Genomic DNA, 19,033 nt, shown 5'->3' with positions numbered 1-19,033 from the left:
GTATCACTTATGATGACGCCGTCACTTCGAAACTCAGCCCGGCCGTGCGGCACTATTAACTCGGCGTTATCGAGGCCTATAAGCATCTTAGGTCTCACTGTCACTTCCCGCGCCGAGTTGTCGCAACTTTTAACTTTTTGTGTCGGCAAGTTGAGTGTCTTAACTGTGTAGGCGATCGCTTCATAAGCGCCGGCGTCGCCTTTTATTATCACTTTTACGCGTCGCGATGACGCATCACTCGCGGCGATTCCGGCTATACCCGTGACTTGTATACCGGCCTGTGGACCGCGCGCTCCGATCGCGTCGGCGACCTCTTCTTCCAGGAGTGTGATAGTTGAACCTTCGTCTAGTAACGCGTATGTATTTACTCGACCTTTCGGTCCACTGAGAGTCACAGGTAACACTTTAAGGGCGACCGAGCCCTCCTTCCGCGATACGTGTAACACATTCTCATCCGTCGACTGGGCGCGCGGCGTATGTAGTGTGCGATGGTGCCTTCCTCCGCACTCGTCTATGTTGCACCTTGTTGCCCGACATTTCGACGTTCGGCAGCGTTTCCCCAAGCACAGGAAACACAGTCTTAAATCGCGCACAAATGCCCACTTGTCTTTCACGCCAAGCCCCGAATATTCGCGGCACACGTCGAGCTTGTGTGTTCCGTTGCACTTTGCGCATTTTTCACTTTCACTGTGTACGTTCAGCAGCACGTGTCCTTTAGAGGCGCGATTCCTTTCAGCCCTGACGGGGCCTGTGTTGATATCGAGGCACCCGGCGTTAGGTATCACGCCCGTCACGTCCTTTAGCCAGTCGGCTAATTCACTTAACTTCGCTTTTCTCTTCGTCCCGATGCGCGACGTAATCCACATCCATCGGTGCGTGTAGGGAAGCTTCCCTACCATTTCCAGAGAAGCTTCGGCGAAGAAAGGTGTTCACCGTCGAATCCTTCGACGGTCGCGACGACGTTCCTCACTGCGACGGCGTAATCCGTCACGGCTTCCGCGGACGCGTTAGTCTGGCAGCTTCGGAATCCTCCGCACCCGTTCCAAGACCGTCTCCACGACGAGCTCAGGGTGTCCGAACGCGGATTCCAACATCTTCATGATCTCGGGAACCCTGCCCGGGTCCACGAGTAGGGCCGATACAGTCTGTCTGGCCCGTCCTGTGAGTGATCTCTGCAGCCGTATGATGTTTTCTGCATTGGATAATGCACACATCTCCGTAGACTGGTTGAACTGCGATTTAAAAATCCGCCACTCTAGCGGATCCCCGGAGAACTGCGGCAGGTCTCTCGCACCAGTCTGCCTCGCGATGAATGACGTCATCCTTGGGTCATCACTTCGTGGCTGCGACGTCACTCCAGTCGAATCACCGTCCTTCAGTGCCCTCACGAATGCTGCGGCCATCCTGTCAACTGTGGGGTATGAAGCACTGTTCTGGTTGTCAACCCACTCGCCGGTGAGTCGTCTTGTCTCCGAATCCATGGAGCCGAGTGTCGTCGGGTCCAATGTAGCGTGGTCCGCAGGGCTTGCTACGTTCGGTCGTGGCTCAGCGGCTTCCTCCAAGTACGCAGGCCCGGGTTGGGTCGTTTCCAACGACCCAAGGTGTGCACAGGTAGGCGCCGCCGCCGCGGCGCTCGCTCCGGCGGGCGTCGTGGTCTTCTCTGGGGTTGTAGTAGCGGCCAACATGAGCGGGAGCTGAGATCTCATTTCCTTGAACATCTCAACCATCCCGGCCGTCATGTCCTGCATCAGTCGCTGCTGCATGGCTCGCATCTCTCTTGAGTGGGCGGTAGATTCCGTTGTCGTCTGGGCCGAAGTCGATGAACCGGAGTCGGATTCGGCGCGTCCTTCCTGCATGGCGGCGTTTCTTCCAGACCGAAGAGAAGCAGGCATCAGGTAGATGATCACTCGTGTGACGACAGCAGATCCGGATTTCTCGAAGGACCAACAATGTAGCTAACGCGCTACCGGCGTCGTGTTGTGGTTCCGCTGCAGTCACTAACGCACACGTCCCGATCCACTGGTTGTAAGGCAGCGGAGGCTAGGCGATCTTGTCTAACTCGTCAGGGCCGGAGATGTCCTCAGAAGGGCCTCTTATTTCAGGTTGAAGTTGCCGGTTCGCCGTGGTCAGGAATCCGTAGGGAGAGAAGTCCAAAATCCAAGTCCAGGGTGAAGCGAAGGTGTCAAGCGAAGTGAAGAAGAATCGAGTAGAAAGCCGGGTCGGGGAGAAGCGAGTAGAGATGAGTAAAAGCCAAACGTCAGAGAAGAAGTGTCATTTATTTTCATTTGTACACGTTATATACCGTTCGCGCTACGTGCCCCACCATTCACCCCGCCGAGCGGGTCTAGCCGTCGTATGCCGCGCGGAGAGAGAGAGAGCGATAGAGAAGGCCGCACGCCCGCTCCATCCGTCTCCCTCCCTCCACGTATATAGGCACTACCCCCTCCAGTTCTCACGACATTCTTGCGGCGGCAACGCAGCGCGAAACGATGCACATTCAAAAATATACTTAAAACTAATTTGTAACTAAATGCCTATTCTAAATGTCTCGGTATGGAAAAGGCCACCCCCGAAAGTGACAAATACTAGTCTTTATTGGAGGGGCAGCTCATTTCTAACACATACCGAGATCCCTAAGTCTAAACATTTTAATATAGCGCAGGGGCGGTCCCTACAAGGGCCGCTTTCCGTTTGACGTCCGTAACACAAACCAAATATGTTCGTATGTATTATAAGTTTTGTAAAATGTAAAATACGCTGTATATGTTAGTAAAATAAAATAAAAATAAAATGTTCTAGAACAATATAATTTACAATTAGTCAAAAATGGCCCTAATCAATCAGAAGAACTCAAATGATAATTTTAAAAAATATATATCATATCATATCAAGATAAATTTAAATCCCGTTATTAAAAGCTAATTTTTGTCTTTTTTTAACAGTGTGCTATTTCAGTTGAAATAATTTTTCTAATTTTTTGTATTTTATTTTGTTTTCAGCTGAAGCCGAGTTAGATAATGACATGTGGAGAGTGTACGACTACATAACTCGCCACTTTATTGCCACTCTGTCTAAAGACTGCACTTATCTGGCCACTGTGCTAACCTTTACTATAGGAACGGAAGTGTTCACCTATACCGGTAACACTCTACTGGACGCGGGGTACACCGGAGTCATGCATTGGCAGGTTGGTATTATATGTTCTCAGACCGTTTTGTATGGTAAAAAACTTATTGTTCTGACTTTCGATATGCCCATCTTCAAGTATTTGAGGAATTTGGTCATCTCGTGTCTACCTCGTTTCCTGGATCCATCAACATTAGTATTGTAAATCTTTTAAGCCGTTCTTTCGCCGTCAATTTGCTCTACATGTCCAAACCAACGCAGAGCTTCTTGATTTTGTCAATAATGCTTATCTCAGCCTTACATAATGTACGGATTTCGACATTTGTGCGACTATTGTAAATTATTTTACCCGAGAGATCGCATTTTGACAACACTCAGCCTATCCTTGTTTTTCCAATTCCATACTTTGCTTCCATTTATCAGTCAGCGCCAGGACTTCATTGTGAACTACTAATTTTGCCAAAATTTTTGGTAATTTCCGTTGAACTACAAAAAAAAAAAAATCTATTCATAGAAGTTTCTTTCAAGCAATTATTATTATTATTATGAATAATAATATACTAGTAGCTATTAAGCTGATGTGTGTATATCAAATGTACATGGTTATTAAACATTAAAAATTGATGTGTGCATCTAGGCGGTTTTTGAACACATTAACTGAACTAGCACCAATCACTTTATCGGGAAGGCCATTCCATTTCTCCACAACTCGGTTTGTCAGGAAGTTCTTCCTGGGGTTGGATGAGAAGGAGGTAGTGTTTAGTTTCAATTAATTAACTCTGAGATGGCGGTTTTCATTCATAATGAACATTGATTTCAACTTGGGTACATTATATTGCTCAGTTAAGATTTTGAAGGTTTCAATCAAGTTGCCTCCACTCCAGTGAACTTAACCCAAGCTCCCTTAAGCGGTCCTCATATGATTGTTTTGTATATATTTTTTCTTCCATAAATAAACACCCTTACCCATCTTTTAAAAAATATACCATAAAATTGTACATTTATTGCTTCATATATTTTTAATTTTGTTTCCCCGTCGCTCCCTATAAATTTCTAAGTTATTTCATTTCCCCACAGGCGTTCGGCAAGAACGAGTACGTCCCGGAACTGAAGATTGGCGACGTCATCCCCATCCACGACAGCCGCCTGGTGGAGTGCCAGACCTCACCCCCGGACTATCTCACCGAGTCGGAGCTGATCACCCTCATGGAGAAGCACGGCATCGGCACTGACGCCTCTATTCCCGTCCACATCAACAACATATGCCAGAGGAACTACGTCAATGTGGTAGGAGGCAGGAAACTGGCTCCCACTACGCTAGGCATCGTCTTAGTTCACGGCTATCAAGAGGTTAGCTCGACAATACTTACATTTATTTCAAATTAATAATTGAAACACTATCTTCCATTAAATGGGCTGATCGGATTCAGAACATACGTGCTAGCCGACTATTATATGCTAAAAAAAATTCAACATGTGGGTCCCTGTATTAATTGGTCCTTTTGATCCTCAATCATACGGCCCAACAGGGCTCATCTGACGGACTGGTTGTAAGTTTTTTTCACTTCTTTGAACATGTTATTTCATATATATATAATTTGAAAGTTTATATTTGAAGCTCTAACTTTGTGGTTATTAGGTATGTAATCAAATAAAAACTTTGTTTTTAACGACTCAATATTTGTTAATTTATCAATTAGTAGCAATCAATTAAAATTTCGGTTTCGGACAAAAATTCTGGCTTGGCTGAAACTTGGCTGTACTCGGATGCATCTTATGACTCGCGACTCAGCCGCATGACCTGTGACCTTAAGTTTGTTTCGGCTTTTGTTAACATACAGTTTAAAAAATATAAATAATAAAACTGCACAACAAAAATAATTGACTCAAGAAGTCAAAGTCCTTGGTGGAATTTTTTTGTGTTGTGATTTATATCAATTTTATTTTGATATAATATTATTTTGCAGTATCTTTAGTTTCATTTTTCAGCAAATCAAAACTATTTTTTGAGAATTTATTTATTTATATACATATCAACGGTTCAAAGAAGCTTTTACAATAAAAAGTTTTACAGAAATAATCACAGCAGTGATTAATTCATTATCGTATGAAATATAGTAGAATAATTAAAACTAAACAACTTAGTGAAAGTAAAATATTGAAAAAGAACAACATAAAAGCAAAAAAGAAACATAAAATACTTAAGATGACAAATACAAGAGAACAATTAACGTTAAAATCTTATGTTATAAATATATCTAAGTAAAGTTGAGAATAATTTAACATAAACATTAAGTGGCCAGTATTTAACTAGGTAATAATGAAAAAGAAAAATAATGCTTCAATAACTTTATAAATAATAAGTTTTTTGGAGCAATATGAAAACTTAAATAATCTAAATAACACCTTTATTTTATCAGTTATATTTATATATTTTATCAGTCAGAATGCTGCGTTATAAAGATCAATGACTTCCATATTGAAAATATTTATTCATACCCAGTATTTAATCAGGTCAATTATTATTATGGATAACTTATATATCGCCATTTTCGTAATAAAATACCTCAAGGGCGCTTTACATGTAATTTAAATAAAACAATTTATTTCATCAATAAGGTTCAAATTAATTTTAGTACCAACACAATGGAAATTTTCAGAAATTATTTGATGTATTTGTGTACTTTTTATGGCAATGGAATTTTAAGTGCAGTTTCCAATGATATTTCCATATCCTTTATTGAGACTGCACCTAATGTTCCGATATTGGTGATTCTGTCATCGTATACGTTGCCTATATTACCGGCAGACACAGGTGTTACCTGCACCGAGTTTACGCAGGTGTAACGTATATTGCTGCCAACAAACATTAACAATCCCTAAATGTTTCGAAACTTTATATTTTTGTCAGTTCCTTATAAAACGTAACTTAGGGGTTTTACTGTAGATGGTTTTGGAACTGACTGATTATGATACCACTAACCGATTTATAACATTATCCGCAATGAGGAATTCCAGCCCAACCCGGAATTAAATTTAAAAAATGTTTTCGTGTACACGTGGATATTTAAAAATTTTGGAGTAGGATGAAATATCTCAAAAACGCACGCAAAAATAAATAAAAAATGTTAAAAATAGTATTCATTTTAAAATCGTAAATAATGACGTCACTCCTTATATCTACGTGTAGTATTTCCGGTTTCCGCTTTAAAGCCCCCCCCCCACCTTGTAAGGAACGTTTTGACCATAGAAAAAAAAAAAAGAGTATAATTTGTATAATTTGACATTTCAACCAGAGATTATGTCAACTTTCTAGGTTTTTCTAAATCGAAACGTTCGTAAAAACAACCATAACATTGAAATGAGCAAATTACGATCAACTAAATGAAGTAATCAAAGCAATATTCCATAGATTCTTGTCAGTGATACGAGCTAAACATACCTGTTTAAAATATTCAGGAATTAAAATCTTTTGTCCCCGTAAAATAAGCAGGTATTTTCGTGTAAGATTATAAAATCAACCTTGTTTGTATTGGGAAAAAACGCGGCGATATTTTAGAATATTTCTTTATGAATTTAAATATAACTTTCCAATAAATTCTTTTGTTTTCTCTAATCTGGGGTTTCTCAGCAATAATGCATTTAAATATAACCTATTAGTTCATGCCAGCCAATTCTCAAAAGAACCCCATTTTAATTACCGCCTTTACAAATAAATACATTAAAATAAATCCCCATTTACCCCCCCCGTGATATCAGGTCAGTGAAAGTAAGAATGCCAACCGTTTCATGACGTCACTACTGAAAAGTGACACACTGATTACAGTCATTTGGCGCGGTATTTGATAAATGTAACTTTAAAAAATCATATCTTTGTAAATAACGCACAAAAAAAAATAAAAAAATTTGCTTAGTCAAATAGTACTCTAATGGAAAAAAAAAATAATTAGAAAACAGTGGAATTCCTCATTATAATATCCAGATTCCACTGTATTATTTATATTTAGTTAAGCTATATGCTGTTCTTATCATAATTATAATTGCATTGCTACATTGAATAGAGAATATCTCAAGGCAGGTGATCAGTATTAAGCTTCCAGCAACAATAAAATATTATAACTACCTGTATCGGCAAAAAAAATATTTATATTTTTTATTTACCATATAAAATATTTTATATAGGTACAAAGGTAATTAGAGTCCTCACCAGGAAAATCTGTTCTGTGAAGGACTGTTCAGTGATAAATATTTTTTTTTTTTTACATATTTATATCGAGCCATAATCGGCAGAACAATGTTAGTGACATTTTTGGTGAATTGCGTTTTTTTTAAAGGTAAAGTGTTTCTTAATCCCGCCTGCACAAGTGTTAAAAACATCATAGCTCTTTTAAATTCACCTGCCACAATTAAGGATATTTTTTTTTTGTTTATTAAAAAAAAACAACAGCCATTATAACAAAAAAAATACAATATTTACAAATAAACCAAAATTAAAGGCAAATTATAGTTTCTATGTATTACTCCGCATCATTCCGCTCTTAAAAAAATAAAAAAATGTTGACAAATTATTTTTAAGCTAAGCAAAACAACGTAATCGACGACAATGTAGGCGGTTACGCTAGCTTGCACCACTGTCTGAGTTATGGGCAAAACAGCGTTACCCCCACTATCTTAAAAGCGGAAGGTATTTAAACTATTTGGCTGTCATTTCAGTATTGGCAGTAACCAACCGTTATAAATCCCATTTACCAAATTATTAAAAAAAAAAAATACAAATCTTCTCCTGCACAATTCACTATTTGTCGCTTACATTGTTCTGCCGATTATGGCTCGATATTATTGTCTTGGTTGGCGCATTTGCTTACCATTTGGCACCTGAAGCGTAAGACTGATCACCTTACCTTCCATGTAACAAAAATGACCCAGATATGCGGCCTATGCGCCACTGGGTGTGAGTAGGGAAGTGATAATAGGAAAGGTTGGCGGCCTCTGTGGTGTAGTGGTTAAAACGTTAAACTTACGCACAGAAGGTTCCGGGTTTGATTCCTGGTAGGAACACAAAAATTAAATTTGATTTTTCTCGAGCCTGGGTGTTCTGTGCTGTAATTCACCACTGTTATACTCTAAGATATTCTGCAAAAACGTTTTTAACAAATGTTTTCAGATAGACCCTGATCTCGTTCTTCCGACGATGCGGACAGCCGTTGAAGAGCAGCTGAATCTCATATCCCACGGGAAGGCGGACTTCAGGGCGGTGCTGCGTCACACCACTGAGATATTCCGCAGGAAGTTCCTCCATTTTGTACTGAACATCGAGGCCATGGATCAGCTGTTTGAGGTTTCCTTCTCCCCGCTGAGCTCCAGCGGGAAGGCGCACTCCAGATGTGGAAAGTGTCGGAGATATATGAAGTATATTCAGGTGTGATATGAATGAAAATATACTGAAAAACGGAGACAAAGGAATTTTAATTATGTCTTGTTTTTTTTTTTTTTATATTTAGTAATTTATATTTGTGTTTCAATTTTTAATGTTCAGTATTGGTATTTATATTTCAAATTTTATTATTATTGGTATGTTTTGTAAATTATGTTTATATTACAATTTTTATTACTATCGTTATATTTTGTAATTTATATTTAAATTGTTATTATTGTTTGTGAAGTTTGTAATTTATATTTATATTTGAATTTTTATTAGTATTTATATTTGTGTTCCAATTTTTATTATTATTGATATGTTTTATAATTTATTCGATGTTAACATAAGTTGAGTCTGTTATTTTCCAAATGAAGAGAACAAGGAGAAACAAAAATAAATGCGATGAATTAGTCAATAATGTATTTTCCTTCATTAATTTACAACAAATTCGCCAGTAATCAATAGCATCTTCATCGTGTACTGCACAAATATCGCAAGCAGCTTTATTCCCTCGATCGAACACAAGCAGAAGAAGAAGACTTGACATTCCGTTTTGAAGGCTTGTAGTAAAATAAAATAATAAATGTAACGTAAAAGCGAACACAATATCTTATAGAGAAGAAAATTTTCTTTCGAATGACATTTGTTTTTTTTCTTTTAGTGCGAATTTTTTAATTTGGAAATAATGGATACAACTTATGTTAAGACTTAATATACAGGGGGCGGCAGCTAACTTTGCTGATTTGTATTTAGCGCCGAACGTTGAGAGGGGCTTGTAGAAGGGTGAAATTGGTTTCTTTCAAAAGGGGAGGTTAAAAAGTTTTTTTTTCCACCTCGTCAGTAACCGCCATGCAGTGGACCTTTTCGAACGGCCGCTTCATTATCGCCACTCAACATGCCTTTCGCACTTAGTTCAATATTCAGCCTGGAGGTCGGGTTCTCAATAATATTGCGTGGAGAAAGCTGTTGCACCACAGCCAATTTATGGGGATGAAATTTAAGGTCAGAGTGAAGAATTCATCACACAGAGTGGTCGGAAATCCCCAGAGCAGCTGCATCTTTGAGCGCCCAACGCAAAAATGATTGCCTCACTGCATCAACATTTTCGGGTGTTCTGGCAGTTCGCTGGCGTACTCGTGGGCTTATTAGCATATTGAAACTCTTACTAAATCTGTTCACCCATGAAACAATCGATTGCCGACCGGGAACCCGACATCCAGGTTGAATATGGAACTGAGTGCGGAACGCACGTTGAGCGGCGCGGCCGCAAAAAGAACGCTTTGACGGCAAACGCGTGCTGTTCACCGGTCCACTACATGGCGGTTACTGACGAGGTGGAAAACAAAACTTTAGGACCTCCCATTTTGAATAAAATCAACCTCACCTTTCTACAATCCTTCCTCAACGCTTGGCGCTAAATACAAATCAGCAAAGTTAACTGCCGCACCCTGTATTACAATTTTTATTATTGGTATGTTTGGTAATTTATATTTATGTTTCAATTTTTAGTATTATTATTAAAAAGCAAACTGTGGTACAAACATTATTAAATAATATTTAGATGATAATCTTACACATAATCGATTAAATTAAATACTTTACATTTTGTATAAATAACAGTACGCTATCGAGCAGTATGCTCAATCTAGGAATTCACTCTGACAACGCATACCAACTTTGCAACAGGTAAATTCCATAAAATACACTGGCGTTATTATCGATAAGAATCTGCTATAGGAGGCTCAGTTCTAGTTACCGACTCCTAGGTTGAGAAAGCTGTGCCATCTATTCTGCTCTCTTAGAGACATTCTGGATATTGGCACTCTCAGAAAAGTGTACTTTGCTCTGTTTCAATCCACTGCAACCTATGGAATAATTGGCTGGGGGGGTTGTGCAGCATCCATCTTAAAGCTTCTTATAATTCCACAGAAATCATTACTAAGAATCATATTCTGGCGCCCTCCGACATGTTCATCAGAACAGTTGTTCCGATGCATGGAGGTGCTGGATGTGAGACAACCGTACCTAAAAGAAGCACTTACACACTTCTGGTGAACAATAAGGAGAGATCTCAGCAAAATGATCAAACAAAATTTTTTCCATAGCTTGAATTATGTTATACCTAAAACTCGCATGACTTTTGCTTAGCAGCACCTCCTTCATGCACCGAGTGTTCAATATTTTGGATTAAGGACTTGATTTTCCTTGGCGGGGGGGATTTGAGTAGGACACCCCTTAATGATTTTTCAAATATTTTCATTTTTTTTCCCATGTAAATCAAATATTTGCTTTTTAAAAATTTGTGTGCCATGTGTTATTATTAAAAATATATTTTCTCATTTTGTATAATATTTGTTGTGCTGTGTTGTTTTAGTTACTTATTCATCCCAACTCAACACAGGACTTTGGTTCCATGGAGTTGGGACTTATGTCTCAAAAAATGTAAAATTACTTATGTAATTAATCAAAATTAATACTGTGAATAAATAAATAAAAAATAAATAAATTGATTTTAATTGTTTTAGCATCATTCAATGAAAAACACATGTAACAAAAAAGGTCTTGCCTAAAAACAATATATTCCTAACATCTCAGGACCTGAAACAAAGAACCTCTACATTGTAAAAACAGTAAAATAAATAAATAAAAAATATTATTTATGATAAATATGTCAACTGTTAGCATTTCATGTCAGAACAATGGGACCCTGGCGGCCGACCGAGAGACCTGGAGGCTCTTTTTCAACGTCATATGCTCCAAATAGGGAGCAGACATGGAATGATAATGCTGATATCTTAACTGAGATCCATACACCTTCCTAAATTGAGGAAAATCTTAAATATTAACCTCTATATAATAATGATGTAATAATTTATATTTACATATAAGTTATTAATTTAAAAAATAGACTCTATATATGTCTCAAATATGGAGTATGGAAATATATTGAAGGGTATCGCTTGTCTAAAATCTTCGTCATCCTCTTTGGCAGGACAATGCCCTCTATGGATGATTGGTGGAAAAGTTTCCAAGAAAAATGTAGACTTCTTTAATTTTTTATGGAGCTACAGCGAACACCTTTCTCAAATCTCTTATGAGGTTAAGCAGAATTCCCATGAGTTATTTGTAGTGACTGACAAAATTTTCAGCACAAACCGAAACCGAAATTTCGGCTTCCGTTCTAGTTTCGGTTGAAACTGAAACCGAAACTTATTTAAATAAGTTAAAAGTCACTTCAAAACCCCCAAAATCTGACATTTAAATTTTTTTGGTTAAAAAGTTCATACAAATAAGTGTTAAATAAAATACGCAATTAAATAAAATACTTAAATTTAATGAGTAAATTTGCTGTCTATTGTTATGTTATACGTATAACTTGTATCGTCACGAGCCGTAAGATACACCCGAGTATAGCCGAATGTAATCCGACACTACCCGACCTCAGGCTTCGTTCAAAAATTGACCAAATCTTCGACTCAGCCATCCTTTGACTCGTGACGGTATAAGTTCATAACAACGGACCAAAAGGCGCGACCGAAACTCATTTTACTGACCGGAACTGAAATTTCGGTCTGTCATTAATTATTTTATCTCAGTTTAAATATTTGTTTTGGTTTACATAAATAGTATAGTAATAAATAAACTTTAAAAATCTAACCGTTTTTGTATTGCTAAACGAGTTTTGTTTCCGCCCGTTTGTTAAATGTCTGTGTCCGGGCGGGTGAAGAGTACAGACAGCTTCTCTCTGGTTTAAATTCTGAAAAAGGAAATTGGGGAAGAAAAGTCCTCCCCGTAGAGCAATTGTTGAGATTCTAGTTTCGATTCCTGGCAAGATAGACACGAAATATTGGAAATAAAAGAAGGTATCACATTGCAATATTTCACTATCCTTGAACTGGCATTTTCAAATGATCAAGATGCTGTTTTGGAGTACCAATGACGGATAGGTACAGATGGGAAAATAATTTCGATAATGATGTTCGTTAAAATAAATTACAAAAATTGATTTCTAGCGTTTAATGTTTAATTATCCACGTCGAAATGGTTCAGATTTTTTGATACATTTTCAAAAATCAGGAATTATGTAGAAAATATATTTAATACTTTTAGCCGGTTTTCACGATTCTAATGATATAACTATAAATGTACAAAACACAAGTTTTAGGATAATTTTAGGGTTCAAAATCCAAATCATTCAAAACGATTCGCAATTGACGACACACGTCGTGCCCCCCGAGAGCACTTCTGACAAACATTGAGTACAAGTATGGCGCGGTGACGTAATATGTGCATGACCTATTTCGCTTTTAGGTAATCCAAAATATGCATATTTTAAAACGAACAAACACAACAGACAAACTATCATGCCATTTCTCCGTAGGGGTAGGCAGAGATAATAGAACACCATATTTCTCTGTCTTTTTTTAAAAAAAAAAAAAAGAAATGTTAGCGTTCTTATAATTTACCCAAATATTTCAATTTTGTTGGCCATTTTCAACGAGTTGTAAATAACTCACTATTAGAAAATGGAAATCAAGTTGGGGTAGAGTGGGGTTTGAACCTTGGGCCTCTGGCCCGTGAGTCCACAACACTAGCCACGGGACCACAACCCGATTCATTTTTGCATATAGACATCGCATACTCTACACTCATACATCTTATGCACGCACGCCGATTATTCCAACTTCTATATGTCCATCTTCAAGTATTTGTTGGATTTGATCATGCCACGTCTTTCCCGGTCTTCCTTGATTTCTGCATCGACTGCGAAGACATGTAGAGCAAATGTCTTTCGTTGTCCATTTGCTCTAAATGTCTTCCTTGATTTTGTCGATAGTGCTAGACTGAGCCTTACATAATGCATGGATCCTGATATTGGTGTACCTGTCATACATCGTTTTACCACACATTCGCCTGAGAGATCCCATTTGGACAGCATTCAGCCTACTTTTATCATTGTTTTTCCAATTCTATGTTTCTCTCCCATACATAAGGGTCAGCACCAGTACTCATTGAGAACTGCCAGTTTTGCCTCCTGCCACAAACATTTGTTTGCCAGGGTAGATTTAAGTGCACCTTTCACCCTGTTCCTGGCACTCACCCTTCTTTTAATATCTTTCTCAGTCTTTCCATCTGTAGTAAACACACTTGCCGGAAACACAAATTCTTCTACCTGATTCAGTATAATATCTCCATTCGCACTCATCTCATATTTAGTTGTACTTTCGTCCCTTTCAAAAACCACTCATTTCGATTTATCAACATTCATTAGCACAATGCTTTTCTTGTATGCATCATAGACCTTTGTTACCAAGAATTGCAGGTCTTTGTTGCTAGCAAGAAGCACGGCATCGTCAGCATATGAAAGCATCAAATCAAAATCACAAAAATCACCTATTTTTGCTCCCATTCTTAAATCTTTAATTTCTTTCACACAGTTATCAATGTGTACATTGAACAACCATGGTGACATTACACATCCCTGTTGGATTCCTTTAAGAATGTCAAACCATGATGTGAATGCATACTTTCAACCTTTGTACAAAATTTATCCGACGTCATGTTACCATTGTATTTTTTTTTCTTATTTAAAAATAGACATTAAAACTGAAATGACGCTATTCTAAATAAATTATATATAAGTTTGAAAATAATTTTATTTTTGCAGTCCAAGCCCGCTCGCCTCCACTGTCCGCACTGCAACGATACGTACAGCCTACCCCAGAACGGCACCGTCCGCATATACAAGGAGCTAAAGTGTCCCCTGGATGACTTCGAATTGCTGTCTTGGTCCGCCGGTACTAAGGGAAGGAGTTTTCCCTTCTGTCCGTACTGTTATAATCACCCCCCATTCAGGTGAGCCCCTATTTTTACGCATGCACAGTGTTACACACGCGTTACCACGATTCGCTGGTTCGTAACGCGCGTCTGCCGCAGTTAAAGAAAGACAAAGACAAAGTCGGAAGGTGGGGGCACAACTGCGCCGACTACGAGTCAACCTCAACAGCTCTGGAAAGGACTTTCCACCCGGTCTAAGTGGTTTAGAGAGGCATAGGTAGTCAGCTAGCGGAGTGAAGAACGGAGAGTAGGAGCACACAGAGTGGAGAGGCGAATTAAAACACTTGTTCACTGTTTAGAGACTGGAGCTCAACTGATTTTTTACAAGCAATTACCCGCTTTATATAGCGGCGCGCGTCGAGCTCAGTGGAGTTAGCCATAATGCTGCGCCGGCTGGCCTGGAGCAGAGGGGGTAGTACTACCCGCACCACTTGAGGTACACTGCCGGCTGATAATACACAGTCAAACCCCTGTTTTACGTTTTTCGAAAGAAGAACAAAAATGAGTTTTTTATTTATTGAATTTAAAAAAAACATTTTTAAGGCTGTAGTCTGGTAAAACGAACGCAAAATTAGGAAATCATACGATTTTGCCATTTTAAAACGAATGTTTGTCAAAAATCGCGCAATAAAAAAAATTAAAAATTATGTATGAGATAAAAACAATACTTTTTATAGGTATTTCTATCAAAAAATGTACTTCAAAGTTTCATATAACTAAAATATAATTACTTTTAGACCGGCAGATTACGCCATTTCAAATTTAGACTAAGCTTATTAATCTGGGATCTCAATAAAGACTAAGTATTGAACTGATTTTTTTAAAAATGATTTAAAGATAATAAATTTAAAAAAGAGATGGCCGCGGCAGAATTTTATTTTTTTGTTTTTGAAAAGAAATATAAGCATTTTAAAGCACATAAATTTTTGTAAAATTTTCCTTTATTTCTACGTAAATTATGCAATCAGTAATACCATAAAAAATTTTAAAATATTGAAATAGTTTAGTTAAATCCTTTTTTTATAGAACTGTATTTTTTTAAAATTTATTTTTTTATTTATATATAATTACTTTCAGACCGGCAGATTACGCAATTTCAAAATTTAGACTAAGCTTATTAATCTGGGATCTCAATAAAGACTAAGTATTGAACTTAAATTTTTAATAATGATTTGAAGATAATAAATTTAAAAAGGAGATGGCCGCGGCAGAATCTTATTTTTTTGTTTTTGAAAAGAAATATAAGCATTTTAAATCACATAAATTTTTCCTTTATTTCTACGTAAAATTATGCAATCAGTAACACCATAAAAAATTTTAAAATATTGAAATAGTTTAGTTAAAACCTTTTTTTATAGAACTGTATTTTTTTATTTTTTTTCAATACGATAATTCTAGTTGTAATATTCAATTTTAAACAATGTCTTATTTGGGTTTTTATTACATTCAGATCGGCCCTCAGAGCGGCCGCAGACGGACGTGTTTTCTGTGCTCAAAATTTTAATGCCTTTTTCAAAACAAAATTTAGTTCGAAACATATTATTTTTGTGTTCCTTCTAACACAATTTAAACCAGGATCAAAACCAAGTTATTTTTTGAATGAATAGTTTGTTCGAATTTGATAAATCATTCAAAAATGTAATTTCACGTCATATTCAAATAACAATTAACGGCGTCATTTTACTCGTACACAAAAACGGTCAAATTGCACATTTATCTAGGACATACCAGCACTCGGTAGGTACTATGTACAAAGTGTACACTAAACAGCCATATAATTATTACAATGTCGCGAACGCAGCCAACTTCATTGTGATGGTTTGACGTTTTGCTTAGCCGGCCTCAGACTAATAATATTTTCTATCAATCAGAATTACTTTATTATAGAAATCAAAGACGAGTGATACTTTAATCCATAAATTTGGAATATTTAGTGACCGATTTTATCATAACAATGCCGAAAAAACCAACGAAAAAACCAAACGAAAACTAAATCAATCCCAATTTCCAAAGGAGAAATGCAATGTAAGTTGGATTTGATTAATTTATTAGTATTAAAATTTAGAATACAAAGGACAGACATTTGATTTACATAAATCATTGTATCACCATTACAAATAAATGTAACAGTTTATTATTTGCTTATTTTAGGATTCAAAAAAGCTCAAATTAACTAAGGCCTGTGGAGAATACACTGTAAGTTATTGTCTTATTTACTTAGATAAATAAAATTCCTACAACATTTTACAAAACAATACTAAATGTACAAATAAGTTTGAATTTGGTAATGTATCCCTAAATAAAACACGTTTATTGAATTTTTATTTTACTTTATTTGTTTAAAAAGACCAGAGTATATATAAATATTGACTATCAATAAGTAGGGTTATATTTGCCTTTTGGGTAATATGCAAATTGAAATGTTTTAGGGTGTTCCAGCGAAATATCTTTCAACTGATATTTTAGAAGATGACGGTTGTCAGGTTAGTATTCATATCGAAGTAGGAATATTTTAAGTATTTACATTAAAATAGCTAATGAAATCTAAATTGGATTATGATTATTAATTAATCTGTATTATTTCAGGCGCAACAGCTAGTTCCAGAACTGCTAGCACAGCCATTACACCCCTTTAAGTTGGAAGGCAGGAGAGTTGTGGACATCCAGGAATTTTTCACTAAAATCCAGGAAATATTTTCTCATTCTTCCATGTTTGATTGCAAAGGAACGAATATGGTGATTGTGGATGAAAAGTTGCATGGCTTTAATTCTATATTAAATTTAAAATGTAATATGTGTGGATTATGTTTTTCTGTAAATTGTTGCAAGGACAGATCGAATGAAATGAGTTTAAATGAATCGTTTGTGTCTGGAATATCGAGTATCGGTTCTGGATATAGTGGTTTGCAAGAGTTGACTGCTGCTGTTGGAATTCCTTGCATGAGTAAATGGAAGTATTTGAAGATCAATAAGAAAGTGTGTGAATGGTGGGATACTGCGAAACTAAAAGTTATGGAGGAGGCAACGAAAGAAGAGGGACAACTGGCTACTGCGAATGGTGAAATTGATGAAAATGGTAAACCAATGATAACTGTTGTGGCTGACGGGTGTTGGTCTAAGAGATCATACAAAACCAACTACTCGTCTAACTCGGGCGCAGCTTCTATAGTAGGGTTTCGTACGGGGAAAGTTCTATATATGGGTGTTTATAATAAATACTGTGTGATTTGTGCTAGAGCAACTAATAAGAATATTGAGGCACCAAAACATGAATGTTTTAAAAATTACTCAGGATCTTCAAGTGGTATGGAATCGGCGATCATTCTGAAAGAAATTTGATAGAAAGAAGAACGGTTTTACAATCAGATAGCGGGGAATGGTTAGAAAAGTGTAGAAATTTACTCACTGCGTCATGGTTTGGTAAAGTTTGTAAAAGAAGAATAGGAATTAGTTGTTCAGGGTTAGTTAAAAGTATGCCATATAGTAAATCGCTAAGTAATATTTTTTCTATTAAATATGGTCAGGATTATGAACTGACCGCATTAAACCAATTAAGCCTTCAAGAAAATATCAAATTTCAGAAGTGTGGGCTGTTTATTGATAGTGAATATTGTTTTCTAGGCGCCACACCAGATAACATTAGTACGGATCATGGCGGTATCATTATAGAAATAAAATGTCCATCGTCTGCTTCTAATATGACTATGACTGTTGAAACCGCCATCGACAGTGGTAAAATTAAGTTTTGTAAAAGAAATAGAAACCATACCGAGTATTATGTAAATCAGAATCACGATTGGTATTACCAAGTTCAAGGACAGTTGCATATTACTAAAAAAAATATATGTCTTTTTGGAGTGTGGACCGGAGCCCAACATAAAATTAAAATCTTTTTATTTAAACTGTTTGCTTCCAGAGCTTGTTGACCCCCGAGTTACACGATCCATGCCTATCAGAGATCCACCAAATGTTCTCGAGGCTATCGAAAACAAAAAAGTTGCCCCCAATAAAGTCATAAATTGTTAAAAAAAGCTGTTTAACGAAAACATCCCATCAACCAGTAAAAGTTAAATTATACTCACCAGTTTCAGAAAAATATTTACCTAAATCAGCTTAGAAATTCCGCCCTCTTTCAACTATAATGGTTTTTTTTTTAAAAATTTATGTAGATGTTGCTTTTATTATTTTTTAAATTTCTGTTTCCAGATACACAACTTTGATTGAACCTGTCTCCCCTAAATCAAGACCATTGTAACATGAAGTATATTCTTAGTTCTTTTTCACAATGTATTTTTCATAAAATAACTAGCGATCTATTGTTATCAAAAATATTGGGATTCTTTACTGGTTCTTCCCAATAATATATATTTTTGAACCATTTGCACCTTAGTATTTTTTCAATAAAAATGAAATTTTCCTCCACAATTTGTTTATTTTTACTTACAAGCGGTCCCACGATCAATTCCTGGCAGGGTTAAGTGAAATATTTTTTTTATGTGTTTGTACGTTGCAATATTTAATTCTCCTTGGACTGGCACGGGACTGCAGGATTGATCATCTTACCTTCATGTTATATATTATTAAATACGCTGTATTTTGTTTTCAAATGCAATGCCTTATGCACCAATAGGTGATAGGGATGATGATCTA

General features: G+C 36.9%; 1 protein-coding gene and 1 long non-coding RNA gene across 4 annotated transcripts in view; both read left to right on the top strand.

Annotated features, from left to right (window-relative positions):
• Top3beta (DNA topoisomerase 3-beta) overlaps positions 1-19,033 on the top strand; it is a 57,532-nt gene that overhangs the window by 13,734 nt on the left and 24,765 nt on the right. For both annotated transcript variants that reach the window (XM_088226272.1, XM_088226273.1), the window contains exons 7-10: positions 3,000-3,187; positions 4,204-4,476; positions 8,291-8,545; positions 14,214-14,401. In XM_088226272.1, coding sequence (XP_088082398.1) covers positions 3,000-3,187; positions 4,204-4,476; positions 8,291-8,545; positions 14,214-14,401 — 904 coding nt within the window. The remainder of the gene's footprint in view (positions 1-2,999; positions 3,188-4,203; positions 4,477-8,290; positions 8,546-14,213; positions 14,402-19,033) is intronic.
• On the top strand, positions 15,459-18,549 carry LOC148281703 (uncharacterized). Of its 2 annotated transcripts, XR_015822301.1 has the most exons (5): positions 15,459-16,120; positions 16,271-16,408; positions 16,535-16,579; positions 16,813-16,866; positions 16,970-18,549. It is a non-coding gene; the product is annotated as an uncharacterized LOC148281703 (long non-coding RNA). The 2 variants fall into 2 exon arrangements; XR_015822300.1 differs by lacking the exon at positions 15,459-16,120 and having other exon boundaries at positions 16,129-16,408.

The sequence above is a fragment of the Micrasema longulum genome, unplaced genomic scaffold, assembly GCF_059751315.1.
Source record: "Micrasema longulum isolate JH-2025_06_02 unplaced genomic scaffold, ASM5975131v1 h1tg000418l, whole genome shotgun sequence".
Classification (NCBI taxonomy): Eukaryota; Metazoa; Arthropoda; class Insecta; order Trichoptera; family Brachycentridae; genus Micrasema; species Micrasema longulum.
This window is presented reverse-complemented; position numbering and strand designations above follow the sequence as displayed.